The sequence below is a fragment of the Poecilia reticulata genome, chromosome 12 (assembly GCF_904066995.2).
Source record: "Poecilia reticulata chromosome 12, P_reticulata-male-v2, whole genome shotgun sequence".
Classification (NCBI taxonomy): domain Eukaryota; kingdom Metazoa; phylum Chordata; class Actinopteri; order Cyprinodontiformes; family Poeciliidae; genus Poecilia; species Poecilia reticulata.
The window spans coordinates 7,713,085-7,731,695 of record NC_088841.1 but is presented as its reverse complement, the minus strand read 5'-3'; the positions used below and the strand labels follow the sequence as shown (position 1 = coordinate 7,731,695).

General features: G+C 40.6%; 1 protein-coding gene across 1 annotated transcript; it reads left to right on the top strand.

Annotated features, from left to right (window-relative positions):
• Window positions 1-5,772: 5,772 nt before the first annotated feature.
• Window positions 5,773-16,634, top strand: enc1 (ectodermal-neural cortex 1). Its single transcript, XM_008423547.3, has 3 exons — window positions 5,773-5,964; window positions 11,870-13,685; window positions 16,477-16,634. Exon 2 carries the CDS (start codon window positions 11,876-11,878, stop codon window positions 13,649-13,651), a length of 1,776 nt encoding a protein of 591 aa, XP_008421769.1. The 5' UTR covers window positions 5,773-5,964; window positions 11,870-11,875; the 3' UTR covers window positions 13,652-13,685; window positions 16,477-16,634.
• The last annotated feature ends 1,977 nt before the right edge of the window (window positions 16,635-18,611 follow it).

The following is an 18,611-nucleotide window of genomic DNA, read 5'->3' as shown; positions in this document are numbered from 1 at the left end:
TTTCTCGTGCATACATGGATACATGTAGGCTCCACGCATGCACAGAGGAAATAGAGTCTGAATGCAGGTTTACAGAATCTGCTGCAGCACCAGTTTCATGTAGAACAGGCTGGACTGCAGTGAGGCCGTCAGAACAGGCCTGTTTGCTTTGTTGTCACGGTACAGTTCACTTTAAAAAATCTTTAATAATATGCACAGTCATTACACTACTTTTCCTGAGGACAGCATGAGGGAAAAAAAAACAACTATTCTTTGACTGTTTTTATAGTGTAGTTGCAAAGGATTCCAAACCCTTGAAATTTTAAGGTTGGATTTTAAGGGATGAACCAGAGGTCAGCAACTTTTACAACCCAAAGAGTCATTTTTGCCTTCGCTCTAGCTTGGCAAAGTCGTTTGGAGCCACAAACGCTGACTCTTTTACAATATCTATTATAAGATTTCATTTTTTTAATATATATATATATATATATATATATATATATATATATATATATATATATATATATATATAATTTTTTTTTTGTTTTTGGGGGTGGGGGGCGTAATCAGTTTTCCTTGAAAGGGAATGAAACTTGTAGCTTGCAACCAAAGGCAAAACACTGACTTCACAAAAAACATTTGTAAAAAACTGCTATGCTAGATTAAAAAACTGCTGAGGTATTTGTTTATTACCACTGTGTTTTAAGCAATTTCTTAGTTCTTTATGACTTTTGGCCAACATTATTATTATTATTATTATTATTATTATTATTATTATTATTATTATTATTATTATTATAAAATTCTGTACAATGTAGTGGACAAATTTGTTCAGTAACCTTATTATTTTGTAGGCCCATTTTCTTCTTATTATCTGATGGGTAATAAGAATGACAATGATAAACAAATTCTGATGTTTGGTTATTTAAATAATTAAATCCAATGCTGTTTACTTCTTTGGCACACGGAGCTAAGAGAAGTGATGGCTGTAAGTCAACCAATGGCCACTAGGTGGCTGACGGTAACATTACAGCTGAGAATAATCCGCATGTTGTAAACCAGCAGCTTAAAACATGCAGCTCTTACTGAGAACATTTTGGTTCAGTCTTTCTGAGAATAAAACACTGTGTGGTTTTCAGCTAAAGTTCAAAACAGGACACATACGGCTTTCTGTATAATAACACAAAGGGCGCCTGACTTCCTCTTAGAACAAAGCCCAGGCAGTGCACTCCTCCTGTTCTGTTTACATCACAGACTTTAATGGTTGTATCTATAAAGGCAGTTGCCACATTGATTCTCCCACATTTTATCTTTGAAAAAGAACGAAATAAAATAAAAGCAACAGCTGAAACATACATTCGGATATCGTGATGAGTTTATATTGCTTTAATGCACTTCGACTCAGTGTGTTCCAGAAGCTGCTGGAAATCCTTTCCCGCAGGTCAGATATAAGTTCTGGAGACCAGCACGCCCTTCAGGCAGGTCTTTCCTCCAGAAATGACAAAGGGACATCGTGGCTCCCGCTTACTGCCGACCTCTGACTACGCCAGATGAGGAATAATCGCTTACTCCTGAGTGATCTGTGGAAACAATGCTGACAGCATAAGTGGTGCCAGCTGTCGGGTGGGCTCAGACCGACTGCCCTCCAACAGATCCGATGTGGTGCACGGTCTACACCAGCAGAAATTAAAGCTATTCTGAGAAAGAAAGATGCCAACTAAAGAACCACAGCGTTTCCCATACCTCCTAATCAGGGAAGAAGCCAGTCTCGCTTTACTGCAAACACTTTCAACACGTCCAACTGGTTTTTACATTTTTATCTTTCAGCATCAAGGTGAGGCAACACCAGCTCCCTTCTGTTTTGAGTCAAGCATCTCGGCGATGACTACTTACCCACCCACTCTTCACTCATTATTCATCTCTGGCATCTCTCATAAGACAGGTAACAGTGTGTTTGTTTGTCATGGTCACACAAAAGAGCTTAGTCAAATCAGCTTAGTCCAGTTACGAGGGCTAATGTATAAGAGCATTGATGGGTTTTTTTATTAGTTCATTCAGGTACAAGCTGCAGTTTGACATCCAGTCCAGTAGCGTAAAGCATATAAATCCCAGGTTTTCTGACAAGGTGGCTGTGTTTATTGTGTAGCTATTGTCATTTTCCCACCCCAAAAACTCTAAAAATGTCATTTTGTATCATCATAACATGTTTTTCTTCTGTTTTGGTTACTTTTTTCACTTCTTTCTGCCCCATTTTAGTTGCATTTTTTGCATCCACTCTATGCAGCACTAAACATCTAATATCTCTTCATAAGTGTTGTAATATGGATTGTTCTGCATGTTGTTCTATGTTCTATCTTTGACTGTCACCATGTCACAACTTTTAAGGGTACAAGATACCTCCATTCTGATTCCATGGCAAGTAATTCAGACTTTGGCACAAAATGCCCTTTGACATTTGAGTCTGGACTTTGAATAGCCCATTCTAAAATATGAATACACAGCTTATAATTCATCTTTCTATCATCTCTGCCCTGCTTCCCCCGACCCTTTTGAAGAAAAGTCTCCCCACAGCATAGTGCATCATTTTAGGGCTGGCACGTTCGGGGTAATCTCTTTCTCCTCTGCTTGGAAAACTTTTTTATTTAATATATTGATTTGACCAACATATAGACCCTTCCTACTTGGGCTATTTCTGTGATTAGGCCCCTTTTAGGATCACCAGTAATAACCCGCTGAATTTTACGTATTTATTTTGTAACATTTATGCTTTATCATTGACTTTTTTTTTTGACAAAGCACATTAGTTTAAAGATAATAAACAAATAAGACACCACTGGTTGTTGTTTTCTAAAACACTGTGAGCAGGTTGGACAAAATAAAAGAGGAGAACTTGGTAGGAAAACCAAATGTTTTTCATTTACCTGCCTCTCTTTTTTTTTTTTTTTTTTTTTACATATTTCGTCCACTAGGTGTCCCTCTTGCTACATCTAGATGCTTAGGGATTAACGGCACATTATGGTCCTGTTTACAGTGTTCCTAATGAAGCTCGAGTCGTCATTTAACGTGTTGTTTGCAGTAATGGTGCACTGGTGACGTCACACACGGCTGATGGGAAGGGAAGGCCCTTCGATCACCACATCACAAGCTCAGAGCTTGAAAACAAAATAGTGGCATCACTGCCTTAAGGGTCCAACGAAGAGTTTGGTCACAGCCAGCGAAGACCACAGACATGACTCACGTTAAGACGACGCAAAATTGGATAAAATTGGACCCTGCGTTTCCGGGAGCCCCGGCAAAGAAACCATAATGTTTTTATAATCCTATGGGATTGAACTTTGCACTCGGAGTCACCTAGAGATTATAAGTTCTGAAAATATGTCCCTGTAGTTAACGTCGACGCTGGATTCTCATGTCTGGGATCTATTCTAAATGCTGGACCATACAGGGAACTATTCCGCTATTACCGATACCTGAATCGCAAAGTAGTTTCAAAATGAAACACCTGTATGTCACCAGTGAGGAGCAGCTTATTGATACATATGAGTTTTGCCCCCCCCCCAAGGTCTAACTTCACCAATGAATGATTGTTTCCTTAGAGTTCCTCTGTGCTTATAAATTGAAAAAAGGCCCTAAAGAGGGTAAAACTGACAAAAAAAGGGGTTAATCTGTTGACCCAGTGGCAGGGGGTCATTCCAACCCCAAAAGCCCAGGGGTGCCACAAGAGAGCCTTGAATGGTCTGCCCAGAAGGGGACCATGAATAATTTTGGGGTGTTGCTCCAAATTTAAAAGCCATGACAGAATGTCAGGAATGTGTTAAGTAAAGTGGGACATTTGAAATTTAGGTCTAATTAAAAGAAGAAAAAAAGAGAAAGATATTAAAGATCATGATGTTCTTCTAATGTTTACATGTACCTCTGCAACAAAATTCGGCACAGAGATTTAAAGGTGGCATGCAAATGTTTTAACTAGACAAGGTTGAGATGCAGGTAAGATATTCAGAGTTTTCAAGAGGTTACGGTTTGAAAACTGCTAAAGCATTTTTCCTTCTAATGTGAGATGATAGAGAATGGCACTGCCCCTCCTCCACCTGTTGCTGGACACCAGTCAGCGGGCTGAATGATGGCTATTGCACGTTTATTAAACTCAGTTTCTATTCATTCTACATTTATGATTAAGTCTACGCATAATTATCTAAATAACAGTTACAAATAGCATCAATGAGGCAGTAATTATCATTGCAGTACATTAGAAGAATTGAGTATATTTGTTGTCTTTCTTCTTTCAATGAAAGGTATGTGATGTTATGCATCATCCAAGGTGTTATGAATGGTGCTGCTCTGTTTTAAATACCAGTTTAAAATAGAGCAAACACCATTTTAAACTGGTATTTTTTACTCGAGATTAGGTTACCATGGTGAGCTGCTTTTAGTTTCAAACTCTAATCATTTTCTCCACTAACATTGGATGCATTGGATCTAAAAGGTGAGATATTTAATTTAATTACTTTCTGTTTCTTGTTGCTGTCGCCTTGTGAGACAACCTCTCCGTCCCATCTCTATGCATGCGAGCCCCTCTTTCTCTCTTTGTCTCTCTCTTCTCTCCGTTTCGTGCGCTGAGACCGACGAGCTGATCCTCCCCTCACCGTCTCTCAGGTATGGCAATCCAGTTTTAGATTTACTAGGTGGCGCTGGCAATGGAGCAGTCATCAACAAACCAATTATTTCGGTAAAAGTGAACGTTTCAGATATTCGTAGCACTCTACGTATTCACAACTAACCTTTTTGATAACTAAATAAAAACTCTTGAATATCTAGAGCTTAATTCAGATCTCTGTTGCACTGTGTCATTTTCAAAATGAGACGACGATAATATTGTTGTGGATAACATGGATCCATTCTGGTTATAATTTTGAGTAGGATAATTTTTTTTATTGATCTCTCAAATATAAAAATGTATAATAAGTTGAAATTAGAAAAGTATTAAATATCAACTAATTTCTTTGTTAATAGCCATAAATACAGTCATTGTTTTAATTATTGATTTCTAAAAGTGCTTTTTAACTTCCAAACTCCATTCTTTAGACAGACAACAAAGTCAGTAAAAATATCATATTAATGATTATGTAATGGGTTGTTTTCTCACACACAGTTACAAACATATAACAATCCCAAACAAGATCTAGGTTTAAGTTAATTTATCGAGGACATTAAAAGCTTTCTGAATTTATAAATTGGTAATATGAGACAACTTATACAAGAAACAAATTGAAATACATTTCTGTTTTACCTTATACTTGTCGGAGGCCTGAAAGCATATATATTTTGGAGATTCGTGAACATCATCTAGGATAACAACATATTATGACTCGATTTAAAGGCCCAACAAGGATAAATTGAAAGCAGTTCTTGTAGGTCAAAGGTTACATTTGATATGTTGCAGTGCAACACACTAATAAGACTGCAGTTACATTCAAACCTCATATTTTTTAATTTGCAGTTGCGAAACGCTATAACGTAACATGGTGTCATCTTTAGTAAAAGTGCTATTCTGAAAAATGGAAATTGTATTATTGCTCTGTATAACCTGGCAAGAAACAGTCGCGGTTCTTCGATTAAATACGGAAACGGCTTGCCATAGACATCCCGGTCCTCTCGCTGTAAACACACCCATTGATTTCAGTGGAAGCGCAGGCGGAGGAGCGACGAAGAGGAGCGGAGCAGAGCTGGAGCCGGAGGAACGCCTCCAAACAGCTTCTCCTCTTATTATTCACCTCTTCTCCACCGCATACAACCAGACCCGACGACCAGTCCGCGTATTAGCCAGAGAGCGGCTCTTCTTGCGACCTATTTGCTCGGAGATAACCAAAGGAGTCCCCCCCATCCACTCCGCGCGAGCGCATAAGGCTTTGCATCGTGGCGCTCTCACGAGTGGCATGCTCGAGCGACCCGTCGGGCACGACTGAAGTCCTTCTTTCACCCAAAGAGGTAAAAACGACAAACAATTCCTCCACATACGCGCTTTATTTTCTCCTCCGACTTACGAATTTAAAGTTGCACAGAGAAAGGGGAACGGTCCGGGTCGAACGCATCAAGGTTAATGGAAGCGAATTGTTGACATTCTCATTATGTCAATATTGCTTTTATTGTTTGCATTTTACGTTTCCCCTTTTTTCTCCCTCTGGATTTCTTCCTCTTTGCTGGCGGCGTAAGGTGTTTTACGCTCCCTAGTCACTTTTCTTTAATTATTATTATTTAAATCGCAGCAGCTTGGACGAGGCTGTATATGAGTCTGAGTCTGTTTGAGGGTTTTTAGATCGTTCCCTGCTGCCACTGCCGCTGTTCATCTGCGGTCTTTGTTGTGCGTCTCGCTCGGCAGATGCTCGGAGCTAAGTCCACATAAGCCTGGTGTTTACTTTTGAAGTTGTCTCCCTCCCCATCCCTCTCTCTTCCCGTGTCCATGGTCGACTGTGAGCACCTGGCAATGATTTCCACCAGACTGCAGCCAGACCTTTTTTTCCCCTCCTCTCTCTCTTTCTACTTCTCTCTCTCCCCCTTCCCATTCTTGTATTTCTTTCTGCATGTGGCACATAGTCTGGCTGTGCGTCTGTTGGATCTGGTTTCTTTTGAAAAGGATGAGGATGGCATTTTGCCTCTCATCCCTCTCATAGCCCAGCGAGCTACTTTCATTGTGTACGAATCCTAGAAATGTGTGTTATGTTAAATTCAAAAGGGAGACAAAAAACGGAAAAAAAAAAAAAAAAAAAAAAGCAAACAGGGTAAAAGAAATGCTCATCAAAACTCCAAGTATTGAAAAGACTGCATTCTGGATGCGTATCCTCACATTTTAAAGCATGAACAATAAGAAATGTTGGTGCTTTTTTCCCAGGTAGAGGCACACACAAGAGATGATTCACAAACTCAGTCATGCAGTCAATATGAAAGGACTCATTACATTGCAGAATGAAATAACAATGGAAAAGCATCACTTCCTCATACTTGCAAACGCACACCTAACGTTTTAGAGGAATTTTCCTCCTTCCAAAGCGGTCTCGTTATACCTCCCTAAACAACAACAGAGAGACAAGTCAGTGGAGATGCTGCTGCTCAGATTACTGTAGTTAGTTCTTGTTAGAGAAGTCTGTCAGGCTGAGCCTAACTTCTGCGTAGTGCGTACAGCATGTTCCTAACAAGGCGAGCTTTGGTCGGTGAAAGTGGTGGGATCCTAATAACATGCCATGTAAGCAGAGCAAATCCTGTAAATCTTCATCTGGCAACAACCTCAAATTTTTATGTATTTCAGAAAGATATGGCGATACATCAGGACAGTGTAGCACGTGGTTTTTACAATATTTTTTCAATTATCCATAAAGTTTGCCTTTTATTTGTATGTACCCCCTTCGAGTCTACCTACTGTCAACATTCAGAGTTTTCCCTGTATATACTGAAGAAAAGCATCCCCACAGCATGACACTGCCACCACTGCTATGTTTTACGGTGCGGACAGTTTGCGTAGGGCTAAATTTCTACTGTTGCGCCTACGAATCACTTTTCAAGTCAGCGCATGATCCGCAGATCGTTTGATACAAAACATGTCCTCCGGATATTACACAGGACTGGACATCATGCATATTAGAGTAGGAATATTAAAACAAGAACATTTTGAAATTCTTCGACTCAAACAAACAAACATTTGGACAGCAGATTAGATTGCTAGCATTTCTGAGGAAAAAGGCCATGTCGCATTTTGTCGTTGTGAAGATGTTCTAAAGTTTTAAGCCGCGACGAGGTCAGCTCGTAGAGAAATTTACTGTGGAGTGGAAATTAAAAGCGAGATACTGAAGCTAAAGGTTATTTAGTCAAAATGCCACGATGCTGACATTTAGATTTTACCACTGCGTCTGTTTGGCTTTATTAGTGATGCAGATTCTCAGTTGTTTTTTTTCCACTTTCAGTGTGATCACTAGCTCTACTTTCATTTGACATGTGATATGTTGGGGACATATAAAGCTAAATATATCTGCTATATTAGAAAAAAGGTACATCAAGGATAACATTAAAGAAAATTTTAATATGCTCAAGTGAGACATAAATATATGCAAAATTAAAGTTTATGTCAAGTCATTTTTATTTGCATAGTACATTTCAGCCACAAGACAATTCAGAGTGCTTTAGATGATAAAAGCATATCACAATAAATTACCCCAAGATCATCCCAAAGAAGCCCTTTGTGGCCTAAATAAGGAAAATTATAAAAAATATCAGAAAATGATCAGAAATGGAAAACATAGCTATAAAGCGTATCAAAAAGATTCAAAATGATAATGAGACAAACCTATCTTTCATAACTAAGGCACCAATTTAAAGCAGATTTTTAAAAAATCATAAAAACACAATCACAGTTACATGAAGAGTGATCGTAATAGGACAGAAAACCATAAAACACTGGCCTAAAACACAAATCAGTGCTTGCACTGGGACTGAAAAGATGAACAAATAATAAGAAAAACTCGAAGAACAAAGTGACAGCTTCTATGACTTGATAGGGGGAAAATTTATAATCTACTGCAGAAGGACTTGTATAGTTTAAGATGTTCATACTGGAATTTTTTTACCTTTATCCTCATTACACATGATCATCATTGTTCAGTTAATCATATGAGCTGCAGCTGTGTTCCTGCTGAAGTCGTTTCTCTGCATGTCTGTTTCTCTGCTTCTGACGTGAACTATAGATGGCCGCATTTATTAAAATGCTAATTAATAGCATAAGCAGAACCTCGCTAATTAAGTCCCGGACTTATTAGGTTCACTTACTCAAATCAAGCTACTTACAACTTCCAATTAGAGAAGCAGAGACGGAGTGTGTACATGTGTGCGTGCGTGCGTGTGTGTGTGTGTGTGTGTGTGTGTGTGTGTGTGTGTGTGTGTAGGAGGTGGCACCTGCAGTTGAGAGACCAGGCGAGGATATTCCAATCATCGCTGATTCCAGGAGATGACGTGTGCCTCGGTCATGTCTCTGCTGGAATGCAATAAAGCCTGTTGAGCGAAGTTAGCAGTTGGTTTTATGTTTCATAAACTGCTGACAAATAATGCTGGTGCTCCCTGTGCGAAACGCACACAAACACACACCAAAGCGAGTCGGTTTACCAAGCTGTTGGGAAGGCTCCCTAATTTGGTTTCGCAAGTCATTTGAGTTCAGCATGAAACCAAAGGTTTGTTAGGTAAATCGACCCGATGAAAATCACGGACCGAGCATGTGAGGCCAGCACACGACCGTGATCTGAAAAGTTCAGAAAGTGCTTCACTTGTTAATGAAAAGAGAGATAGGATGAATATAAAGAAACTGACGAGCTGTGGCTAAGGAACTACGCTTGCAGCCAAATGCTAAGAATTACTTCTTTGTGCGTCATGAACATCAAAGCTGGAGTTCAAAGCGATTCCTTCAGAATTCACAGAGACCTAAAGCCAAAGGTAGAAGTGACAGTACTCTTCACAAATCCTCGCCGCTCTTGCATTTGCACCTACAGGCTTCACACTTGATTTCCCTCCTCACAAGGCTGCATTCTGAGGATTCTTAAGCGCATGATGCAACTTATGGAAATTGGAAACTGTCCCCTTGCCTCTCTGTACTTCAGTTCGGGAGGAATCTCTTTTGACAAACGAGGTCTTTTGAACTCAAATCTTATGCGAATGTAAAATCCCTCACCACCGACAGGTTGGTAAAACATCTGCCCTCTAACAGAACTTAAAGGGATAGTTCAGGATTTCTCCAATCAAGGATCTGTTAAAAGATGCTATAGACAGTAAAATATTAGACATTACAAAGGTTTGCCTGTTAGCATCTTCATTTAGTGTAAATCCAGTTTATCTGGTCCTGGAGGCTAAAGCTAACTGCAAGGTGGAAAGGAGCCAAAATTAAAGCAGATATTTGCCACCTTTATTAAGCTCCAATCTCAAAAAAGCCATAGTAAACTATACAAACACTATTTTATCTTTATGATTGCATTATTTTTCACAAAATATAATGATTATTTTCAAGACAAATGAAGGTAGGTTTTGGTTCACCACCGGTAGTCTTCTGGGGTGAAACGTGCAAGTATTTTGGTCAGAGTAAAGCCAACTGTAGCATATATGTCCATTCATACTCACCAGCATTACATTCTGTGCCCCTCTAATTCAAGATTTTCTGTTATTTTTTTAGTATTTTATCACCTTTTTATCTCAATAATTCATTAAAATTCTTAATTAACATGGAAGGTAAAAAATAACTTCTAGGTAAAAAATGGGGGAACATGTTGGAACATGGAGAACTTCAGTCGGACATCCGTGTCATTACTTTGATGTTTCATTCTCAGTAAGCGTTTCACTTAGGAAGATTTTTGGTGGCACACTACCTCCAACATCCATTTCCTGTGTAAATAATCATTTACTTTGGTGTAAACAACTGTCATTGCGAGCAACACTATGGTTTAAAGGCTCCTAGAAATGTATTACCTTCCATAACCTTAAAAATATTTGGCATGTTTTGAGATGGTAGAGCCACGGCCACGTGAAAGCCATGGCTTTCACATGGCTTTCCATTAGCTTTTTAGCTTGCAAGACCAACAAATATGGATTTATTCTAAATGAAGATGCCAGGAGAGATAGTAACTGCTTATGAACCTTTAACAAAACCTTGTTTCAAAAATCCTGAATCATTCCTTTAACTCTTTATTTACATATGATGGACTACACCTGTAACTAAACAAGGAAACATATAAAAATCGTCATAGCACTAGTTAATATGTAAATACTGTCATGTTAAAAAAAAGGCTCTATGTTTGTATTAAATATAAAGCATCCTTATTCTTATTGTATGACTTATGCAAAGTGAAAAATTCTAATGTCATCTTAATGCGTTAAAAAAAATAACGCCAAATATTTTGCACAGCAAAATTTAATTTTTAAAAAAGGGTTCAGAGGGCATTCACATTTTCAGTCAAGTAAACAGAAATCTGGAGCGCAGAGGGAGAAATGCATCATGCCTCACAGGTGTTTAGAAAAGGTTTTTATGGATGTTTGCGAGAGCCTTTTGCCTCCAATGTTTGGAATCCTTGGAATTCCCGGTAACTGGAAGGTTGGGAGCCGACCGAACACTGCAGCTGCTTTCTGCCAATAAGGAAACAACAAGCAAGCTGGATCCACTTGAAGCTCAGAAAGGACGACTTTAGAGCTTATGTATTACATGCAATAGTGCGAGATTGTGTGAAATTTATTGAGGAGTGTGGATTTTAGGGCAGACACAGTATGTTGATGTTTTTTTTTATGTGGATGTACAAGCTCACACAGGTTCTTGGGTGAGTGAGGGTGATCACAATGAAGAATCAAGCTCACATTTTTCTTTGAAAAACAAACTTGCATGTTTTAAAGTTTTCTCTTAAGAAATGCTCAGAGATAAAGGTCTAATATTTTCTAGAGAATACAGTTGCTCTGTCCTTGGCCAAGGACACACTGTGTACATGATGCAGTCTATTGCTGATGGAGTTTTGTTTTCCCTTTTCCAGACTGTGCATGTTTTCTCATCCTTTTATGGACACTAGCATTGAACGATTCAATATTGCCACATCAACATCCTAGTGTTTGCATACAGCATTCACTGCTGAGAATTACATTTGTGAGGCAAATTAGGCCTATTTTACTAGCTGATTAATCTGTTTTTTTATGACTAACTTTGAAGAGAATCTTCTCTAGTAATATTTTTCTTGAGTTTATAGCCACATGAAATATAAATACACGATTTAAAAGATTAAGACTTGCCTAAAGTGTGTTATAGTAAAAGAGAATGTGTTTTATATCTGTTCTGATAGATTTTAAATATGTTGCATTCATGGGAGATTTGTTTATTTTTTTTCAGGATTCAATGAAAATGTCAGTGTGCGTCCATGAGAACCGGAAATCCCGAGCCAGCACCGGCTCCATGAACATCTACCTTTTCCACAAATCCTCCTATGCCGACAGTGTCCTCATGCACCTCAACGCTCTACGGCAGCAGAGGCTCTTTACAGACGTCCTCCTCCACGCGGGCAGCCGCTCCTTCCCCTGCCACCGTGCCGTGCTGGCCGCGTGCAGCCGCTACTTCGAGGCCATGTTCAGTGGCGGTCTGAGGGAGAGCCAGGCCAGCGAGGTCGACTTCCGAGACTCGATTCACCCGGAGGTTTTAGAGCTGCTGCTCGACTACGCATACTCATCACGGGTGGTGATCAATGAGGAGAATGCAGAGTCGCTGCTGGAGGCTGGGGACATGTTGGAGTTTCAGGACATTCGTGATGCCTGCGCCGAATTCCTGGAAAGAAACCTTCATCCGTCCAACTGTCTTGGCATGCTGTTGCTGTCTGACGCCCACCAGTGTACGAAGCTGTCAGAGCTCTCCTGGGGCATGTGTCTAAGCAACTTCCCTGCCATTTGCAAGACAGAGGACTTTCTCCAATTGCCCAAAGATATGGTAGTGCAGCTTTTGTCGCACGAGGAGCTGGAGACAGAAGATGAGAGACTGGTTTATGAAGCTGCCCTTAATTGGATTAACTATGACCTAGAAAAGAGGCACTGCTACCTCCCAGAGCTTCTGAGAACGGTTCGTCTCGCCTTGCTGCCTGCCATCTTTCTAATGGAGAATGTTTCAACAGAAGAGCTGATTAATGATCAGGCCAAAAGCAAAGAACTGGTTGATGAAGCTATTCGCTGCAAGCTGAAGATCCTCCAGAATGATGGCGTGGTCAACAGCCCGTGTGCTCGACCTAGAAAAACCAGCCATGCCCTTTTCCTGCTTGGCGGACAGACATTCATGTGTGACAAACTGTACCTGGTAGACCAGAAAGCCAAAGAGATAATCCCAAAGGCCGACATCCCCAGTCCCAGGAAGGAGTTCAGCGCCTGTGCCATTGGCTGTAAGGTGTACATCACAGGCGGGAGAGGATCAGAGAACGGCGTTTCCAAAGACGTATGGGTCTACGACACTGTGCATGAGGAATGGTCCAAAGCAGCACCTATGCTCATCGCCAGGTTTGGCCATGGCTCAGCGGAGCTGAAACACTGCCTATATGTTGTTGGAGGACACACTGCGGCGACAGGCTGTCTCCCTGCCTCTCCGTCCGTGTCGCTCAAACAAGTAGAACAGTTTGACCCAGTGGCAAACAAGTGGACCATGGTGGCACCCCTCAGAGAGGGTGTGAGCAACGCGGCAGTGGTCAGCGTGAAACTCAAGTTGTTTGCCTTCGGCGGAACCAGTGTCACCCACGACAAACTGCCCAAGGTGCAATGCTATGATCCGCAGGAAAACCGATGGACTGTGCCGGCATCCTGCCCGCAGCCGTGGCGTTACACCGCCGCTGCCGTGCTGGGGAACCAAATATTTGTCATGGGCGGGGACACCGAATTCTCAGCCTGCTCGGCTTACAAGTTCAGCAGCGAGAACTACCAGTGGACTAAAGTGGGGGACGTAACGGCCAAGCGGATGAGCTGCCAGGCTGTGGCATCGGGAAACAAACTGTACGTGGTGGGCGGGTACTTTGGTACCCAGCGGTGTAAAACTCTGGACTGCTACGACCCCACACTCGATGCATGGAACAGCATCACAACTGTTCCGTACTCGCTCATCCCTACTGCCTTTGTCAGCACCTGGAAACATCTACCAGCTTGAATCTTGAACCATTGACCTGTACCTTCTCCAATAGGTAAGAGCCATGCCTTAGACTCTCTACTAAGCATTTTAACCGCCTAATTTAGGATCCCTAGACAACCAGTAAGTTTAATTAATACTAACAAGAGTTAGTATAAGAAAGGGCCTTTCAACCCTCATGTTCCAAAATATTGAGTTGATGCCAATGCTTTAGGTCGGACCCTTTTCCTTGTGCCTGTTTCAGAATGTGCAAGAGGCTGGGGTTGTGTTAGTAAAACAAGATCAAGACTAAAGTTGGTAGACCTGTTAAGTGCTTCGGTGCTTCAGTTAAGTGAGGTATGCGACTGTTTGGAAAGGCCGAAGGACAGAAAGGGTAACTGAAAGAGAATTGGATACCTTTATAGCTCCCGTAGGGGGGAAACTCTCAGAAGAAAAAAGGATCCGTAAATTAGCTGTACCACACATCACCGAGCTTCAAAACCCTGCTGTCACTAATCCAATCTCAGTTCCCCCACACCACTCCAGGCCCCGCATCTTTGATGGGGGCCGCGGGGGGAGCTGTGGTCTTTACATTGCAAAAGAGGGAGGTAGCTTGCAACTTGCGTCGGAAGCCGTTTATCATCAGCTACAAGAATAGGTGACTGAGAGAAGCGACAGCAGGGGAAGTGAGGAAGGGGAGCTGGAGAGCTTGCAGGCATAAACCCCATCCTTCACAACTCAATCACACACACACACACATCATCCTTGATAATAGTTATTTTACTCTGAAGATTTACCATTTTGTCTGCTCTTTTGATGACCTCATTCTAACCCAAACAGTCCTGCCCTGACGATAAGCAGGCCAGACGTATGTGGAGCATGGGTAGTGAGCTCACATTCCTCGTCTTTATGTTTGCACAATTCCCAGACCAATGCCCCCACACAGTAAGAAGCTGTGCAAGCAATTCTTCTTCATATTTTTTAATTTTTCCTAATGCCTTGACAGGCCTCGGCTCCTGAGAGTTAAACAAGAAGAAAGTGGAGAGACTCCTCATTCTTGTAGCTCTGCTCGTCTTCCCTCTGATAATGTTAGGAGACAGCTCAGAACAGCTCCGCTGCTCCTGCGTTGTAATGTTCCTTCCCTTCTTGAGATGAAACATTTTTTTGAACTCATTGTCCCCCCCCCTTATTTTGAGCGACTCATCTTCGAAAGGGACAGATGAGACAGGAGGTTCAAGCTAACTGTAAGCCAGAGCAACACAGCGTCCAGCGAAGTAAAAGATCCTGCTGCTAATTTCATTGAGAACTTGTTTCTCGGTGCGCCTGCCTGTCATGGCAACTGACAAAGTCCACTCAGTGAACGTGGTGAATAGAAGAAGTGAGGAGGAATGGAAAAAAAAGGCCGAGTGCTTAGGAATGAAAGGAAAAAGGAAGTATGTTTTGACCTCACAGAAGGAGATTGTAGCTAGGAGAGAGAAAGAAACAAAAAAAGAAAGAAATGCTCTGAGTTTTTTTCCAGGAGAACAATAACGAACTGTGAGAGTTTCTCCTTTCTAGATTTGTCTCTTAGAAATCGTGTAGTGGAGACAGATGGCATCATGAAATCCAGGAAAATAATAGTGTTCTACTACCTTATATAACTGAGGACAGGGCAAATAAATAAAATGAATGCTCTTTATAAAAAAAACAAAACTATGCCTTGTAGTTAGGTGAAGGTACGGTATAAACTGGCTGCCAATATCAATCTATGGTTATGATTGTTACAGAAAGTACTCTGAAGCTATAAAAGTCAGAAGTTTCTCCCTAACCTCAAACTATAAATTTAACATGGCTATTGTATAAATTGTTTTTAGTTCAGTTTGCATCTTTCACACACATGGTAGTATTTTATTTATCTTATAGATGAGTGACATCAAAAAGTGTTTTGAGGACCATTAAAGGGAGCCTAAGTACCACCAGTAAGAGTTAAACCACAATTTGAAATAATGGAGAAGTTTGGTGGTTTAAAGGTTAAGAAAACAGCGTTCACATAAACACCATACCGTCTTTGCAGAGATTTGAGTTGTTCAAAATCCAGTTTGGCCATGGCCTTGTTTTTTTGACTTAGTGGCATCCCAACATTTTCTTTCTGTTTATCCAAGACGTGCAGGAGAAATTAGTTCTTTACTTCCTTCCATAGCTATTGTTTATTCAAGTTTTAGGCTAAGGAAATGTTACATATAACATACTCAGTCAATATTAATTTATATTTTTTAAGTGCCAGCATTAGAGGGATTTATTCAAATACATTTTAGCCACGTTAGCCATGAAGATGAGCTGTCAAGATAAGCTACATAATAAATAAATTCTTTAAAAATGAAAAGAGCAAAATGAAACTAACGATAAAACACGGTTAGCGTGAAGTGATGTTGGCTCAGGAGGAGATGAGGAGCTGGATGCCAGCCAGATGATTCGCAGGAAACAGTTGGTGGAAGTTTGGCAGAAAATAATGCTAGACACACTACAATGTATTGTAATGTAACATGCACTGAAATTAATCACTTCCCTTGGGTTTTATCTCCTGTAAAACCACAGTGAACATCAAGGCTGCTGTTTCTCTCAACTGCTGTAGATCACAGGATGTGAATAAAAAGACACTTTCTGTGTCTCGCAACGTAAATTAAGTCAAAGAGATACTCTTTGCCCCACGCTGTTCCTCCACTGCAGTTCTTTGAAAAGACATATTTTTCAGGTTATCTGCAAATAACTTTTACTTTAATCCTAACTTAACTAACTTAACCTTTTACCTTTTGTTGCTTTTATTATATTATCCTCCTCCTCATTCGTTTTATTGGCCTGTTTAACGAGTCTTTCTTCTCTCTCCTCAGATCTCCCCGGTTTCGCGTCATCTGCTGGTCTCCTGACCACGAAGAAGCACACATTCTCTTTCTCCAAAAAGAGACGCCAAGCAGCGATGTACAGATGCCCCGCATTCATCTTGGTGTTGCAAAAAATGTAAAAACAAAACCAAACAAAAAAAAAAACAGAGAAGAAGAGAAACAAAAAAGACAAACACGCAGGAGCAGAGAATCCAAAGGTGTGCAGTCGTTGAGGAAGGCGGACATCTTGCTCCGAGACACCAAACTGACCGACGCTTGCTCTGCGAGGCACAGACTCTGACCTGTGTGCACATTGTGCTTTCATGCTGCCATAGGAGTGCTGCAAACATATCATGAAAAGCTGCATTCTTCATATGTAGTCATAACAGGCTTGTGACGATCTGTGAAGTTTTCTCTATGACAAAAAAATTATAGATATATACACACACGCACACATATATAAATATATATAAATAGCATGACAAATGCTTTGGTTTGACTGAAAAAGAACAAAATCAATGGATTTTGACTGAATATCTGACTCATACACGGAAAAATGAAGGAGCAAATCTTCCCCGCTTTTGATTTTTTTTGTTTGTTTTCAAACTGTTAAAAGCTTCTAATTTATGCTTCAGACCCAGAAAAAAAAGGACATTTGCGCTTTTCTCTTACAAAAACTTTCCTGTCGCTGCCACTCATGAGGCGGATCGATGGGATTTGCGTGTGCCTGGAGGTCGTGGCCTTACGTGTGCGGCGTTTGTCGCCGACACGTTAACGCCCAATGTTTGGATTCTGCAGCGACGCCGTAAAACATCGTTTTCTCCAGACGGACCCGCCGGCTCGCCTGTTGATTCGCCGCCAAAGTCCTTTTTTCGAGCATGTTCTCTCACAGTGGTTCAGTGAAAACTGGCATGTACTCCTCAAAAAGTCTTGTCACCTTAACACAAAAAGCTGAATTTATTATCCTTTTTCGAAAAAAAAAAAAACACTTTCTTCTTGAACTTGCTGCAGTGTAGTCTTAATTTATATGGTACTGGTATACTGTGTCATGTTAATATGTTTAATCCTATTTATTTCTGTTCTGCCTGCATTCAGATGTGAATGTACGTCTGGGTTATGTCGTGCATGGCCAAGTGTTGTGTTTCATTTGGTCTCAGTGAGCTGCCTTTTGCACACTTCAGTCTTTGCCAGGAGAAACTTGCTTTTTTCCAAGACGTAGCTTCGCTGTTCACTTCTTTTCAAGTGGCTTAAAAAGAAAGAGACTTAAATTATAGAAAGAGTTGCTAACCATAAGATGGAGAATTCACTAGGGAATATGCTGGAAACTGGGATCAACTTCCAACATAAGAAGGTTTTGATTAGAAAACTAGAAAAACACACAAAAAAAAATCACATTTTTTTTCTCCCTTTCTTTGTTTTAAAAGCTTCAACTTGCTCAAAAAGGCTAATACCCACCTCCACCTACCTGCCAACACAAAGACAAATTGGGCAGTTTTGAATTTTTTTGTCTTGTCTGTCGAAATGTTAAAATTATCATTTGAAAGCTGCGATTGGCGTCTCTGCTAAGCAGCGGGCTGCAGGCTAGCCTCCTGCCCTTCAGTCACAGGGAACACAGTGATTTTTATGTATTTAACGTACATTTTTCAACGAGTCCACGAAACTAAAATTATAGACAACATTCTTATTCTTTAATCGTGTTGTTTAGCAGCACTTGCTAACGTTGCAAGTGCTGCTATTACTTTAAATATCAAAGCAACTAGATAATCTGACACCTTTTTTGAAATTGTGAGTAGAAGCTTGCACCAGCTCAAATCTAGACCAATACAAGGCTTAATTGGTAAAAAAAAAAAAATTTAAAAACCTTCATATCTTGCTAATTATGAAAGCCCAAAAGAAAAGATAGGATGGCACGATGACAGATTGACCTCGACATGGTTGAGAATTTGGCAGTGTTTGCAGCTGTCCCAAGGACAGCAGAGGCTGTGTGACACGTGCCAACTTGGCTCCCTGAGAGTGAACCTGTGGTCCCGTTAGCTGTTTGAGTTTGGCTCCGAATGCTGTGTAACGTTAAGGGCAGACACCGCAGTGCTTTTCACCATAAAAAAAAAACAAAAAAAACACACATTCAGTGAAGCAAGTTTCTG

Excerpts from the sequence above, each read along its gene's own strand:
- enc1 (XM_008423547.3), top strand. The coding sequence starts at position 11,876 with ATGAAAATGTCAGTGTGCGTCCATGAGAACCGGAAATCCCGAGCCAGC.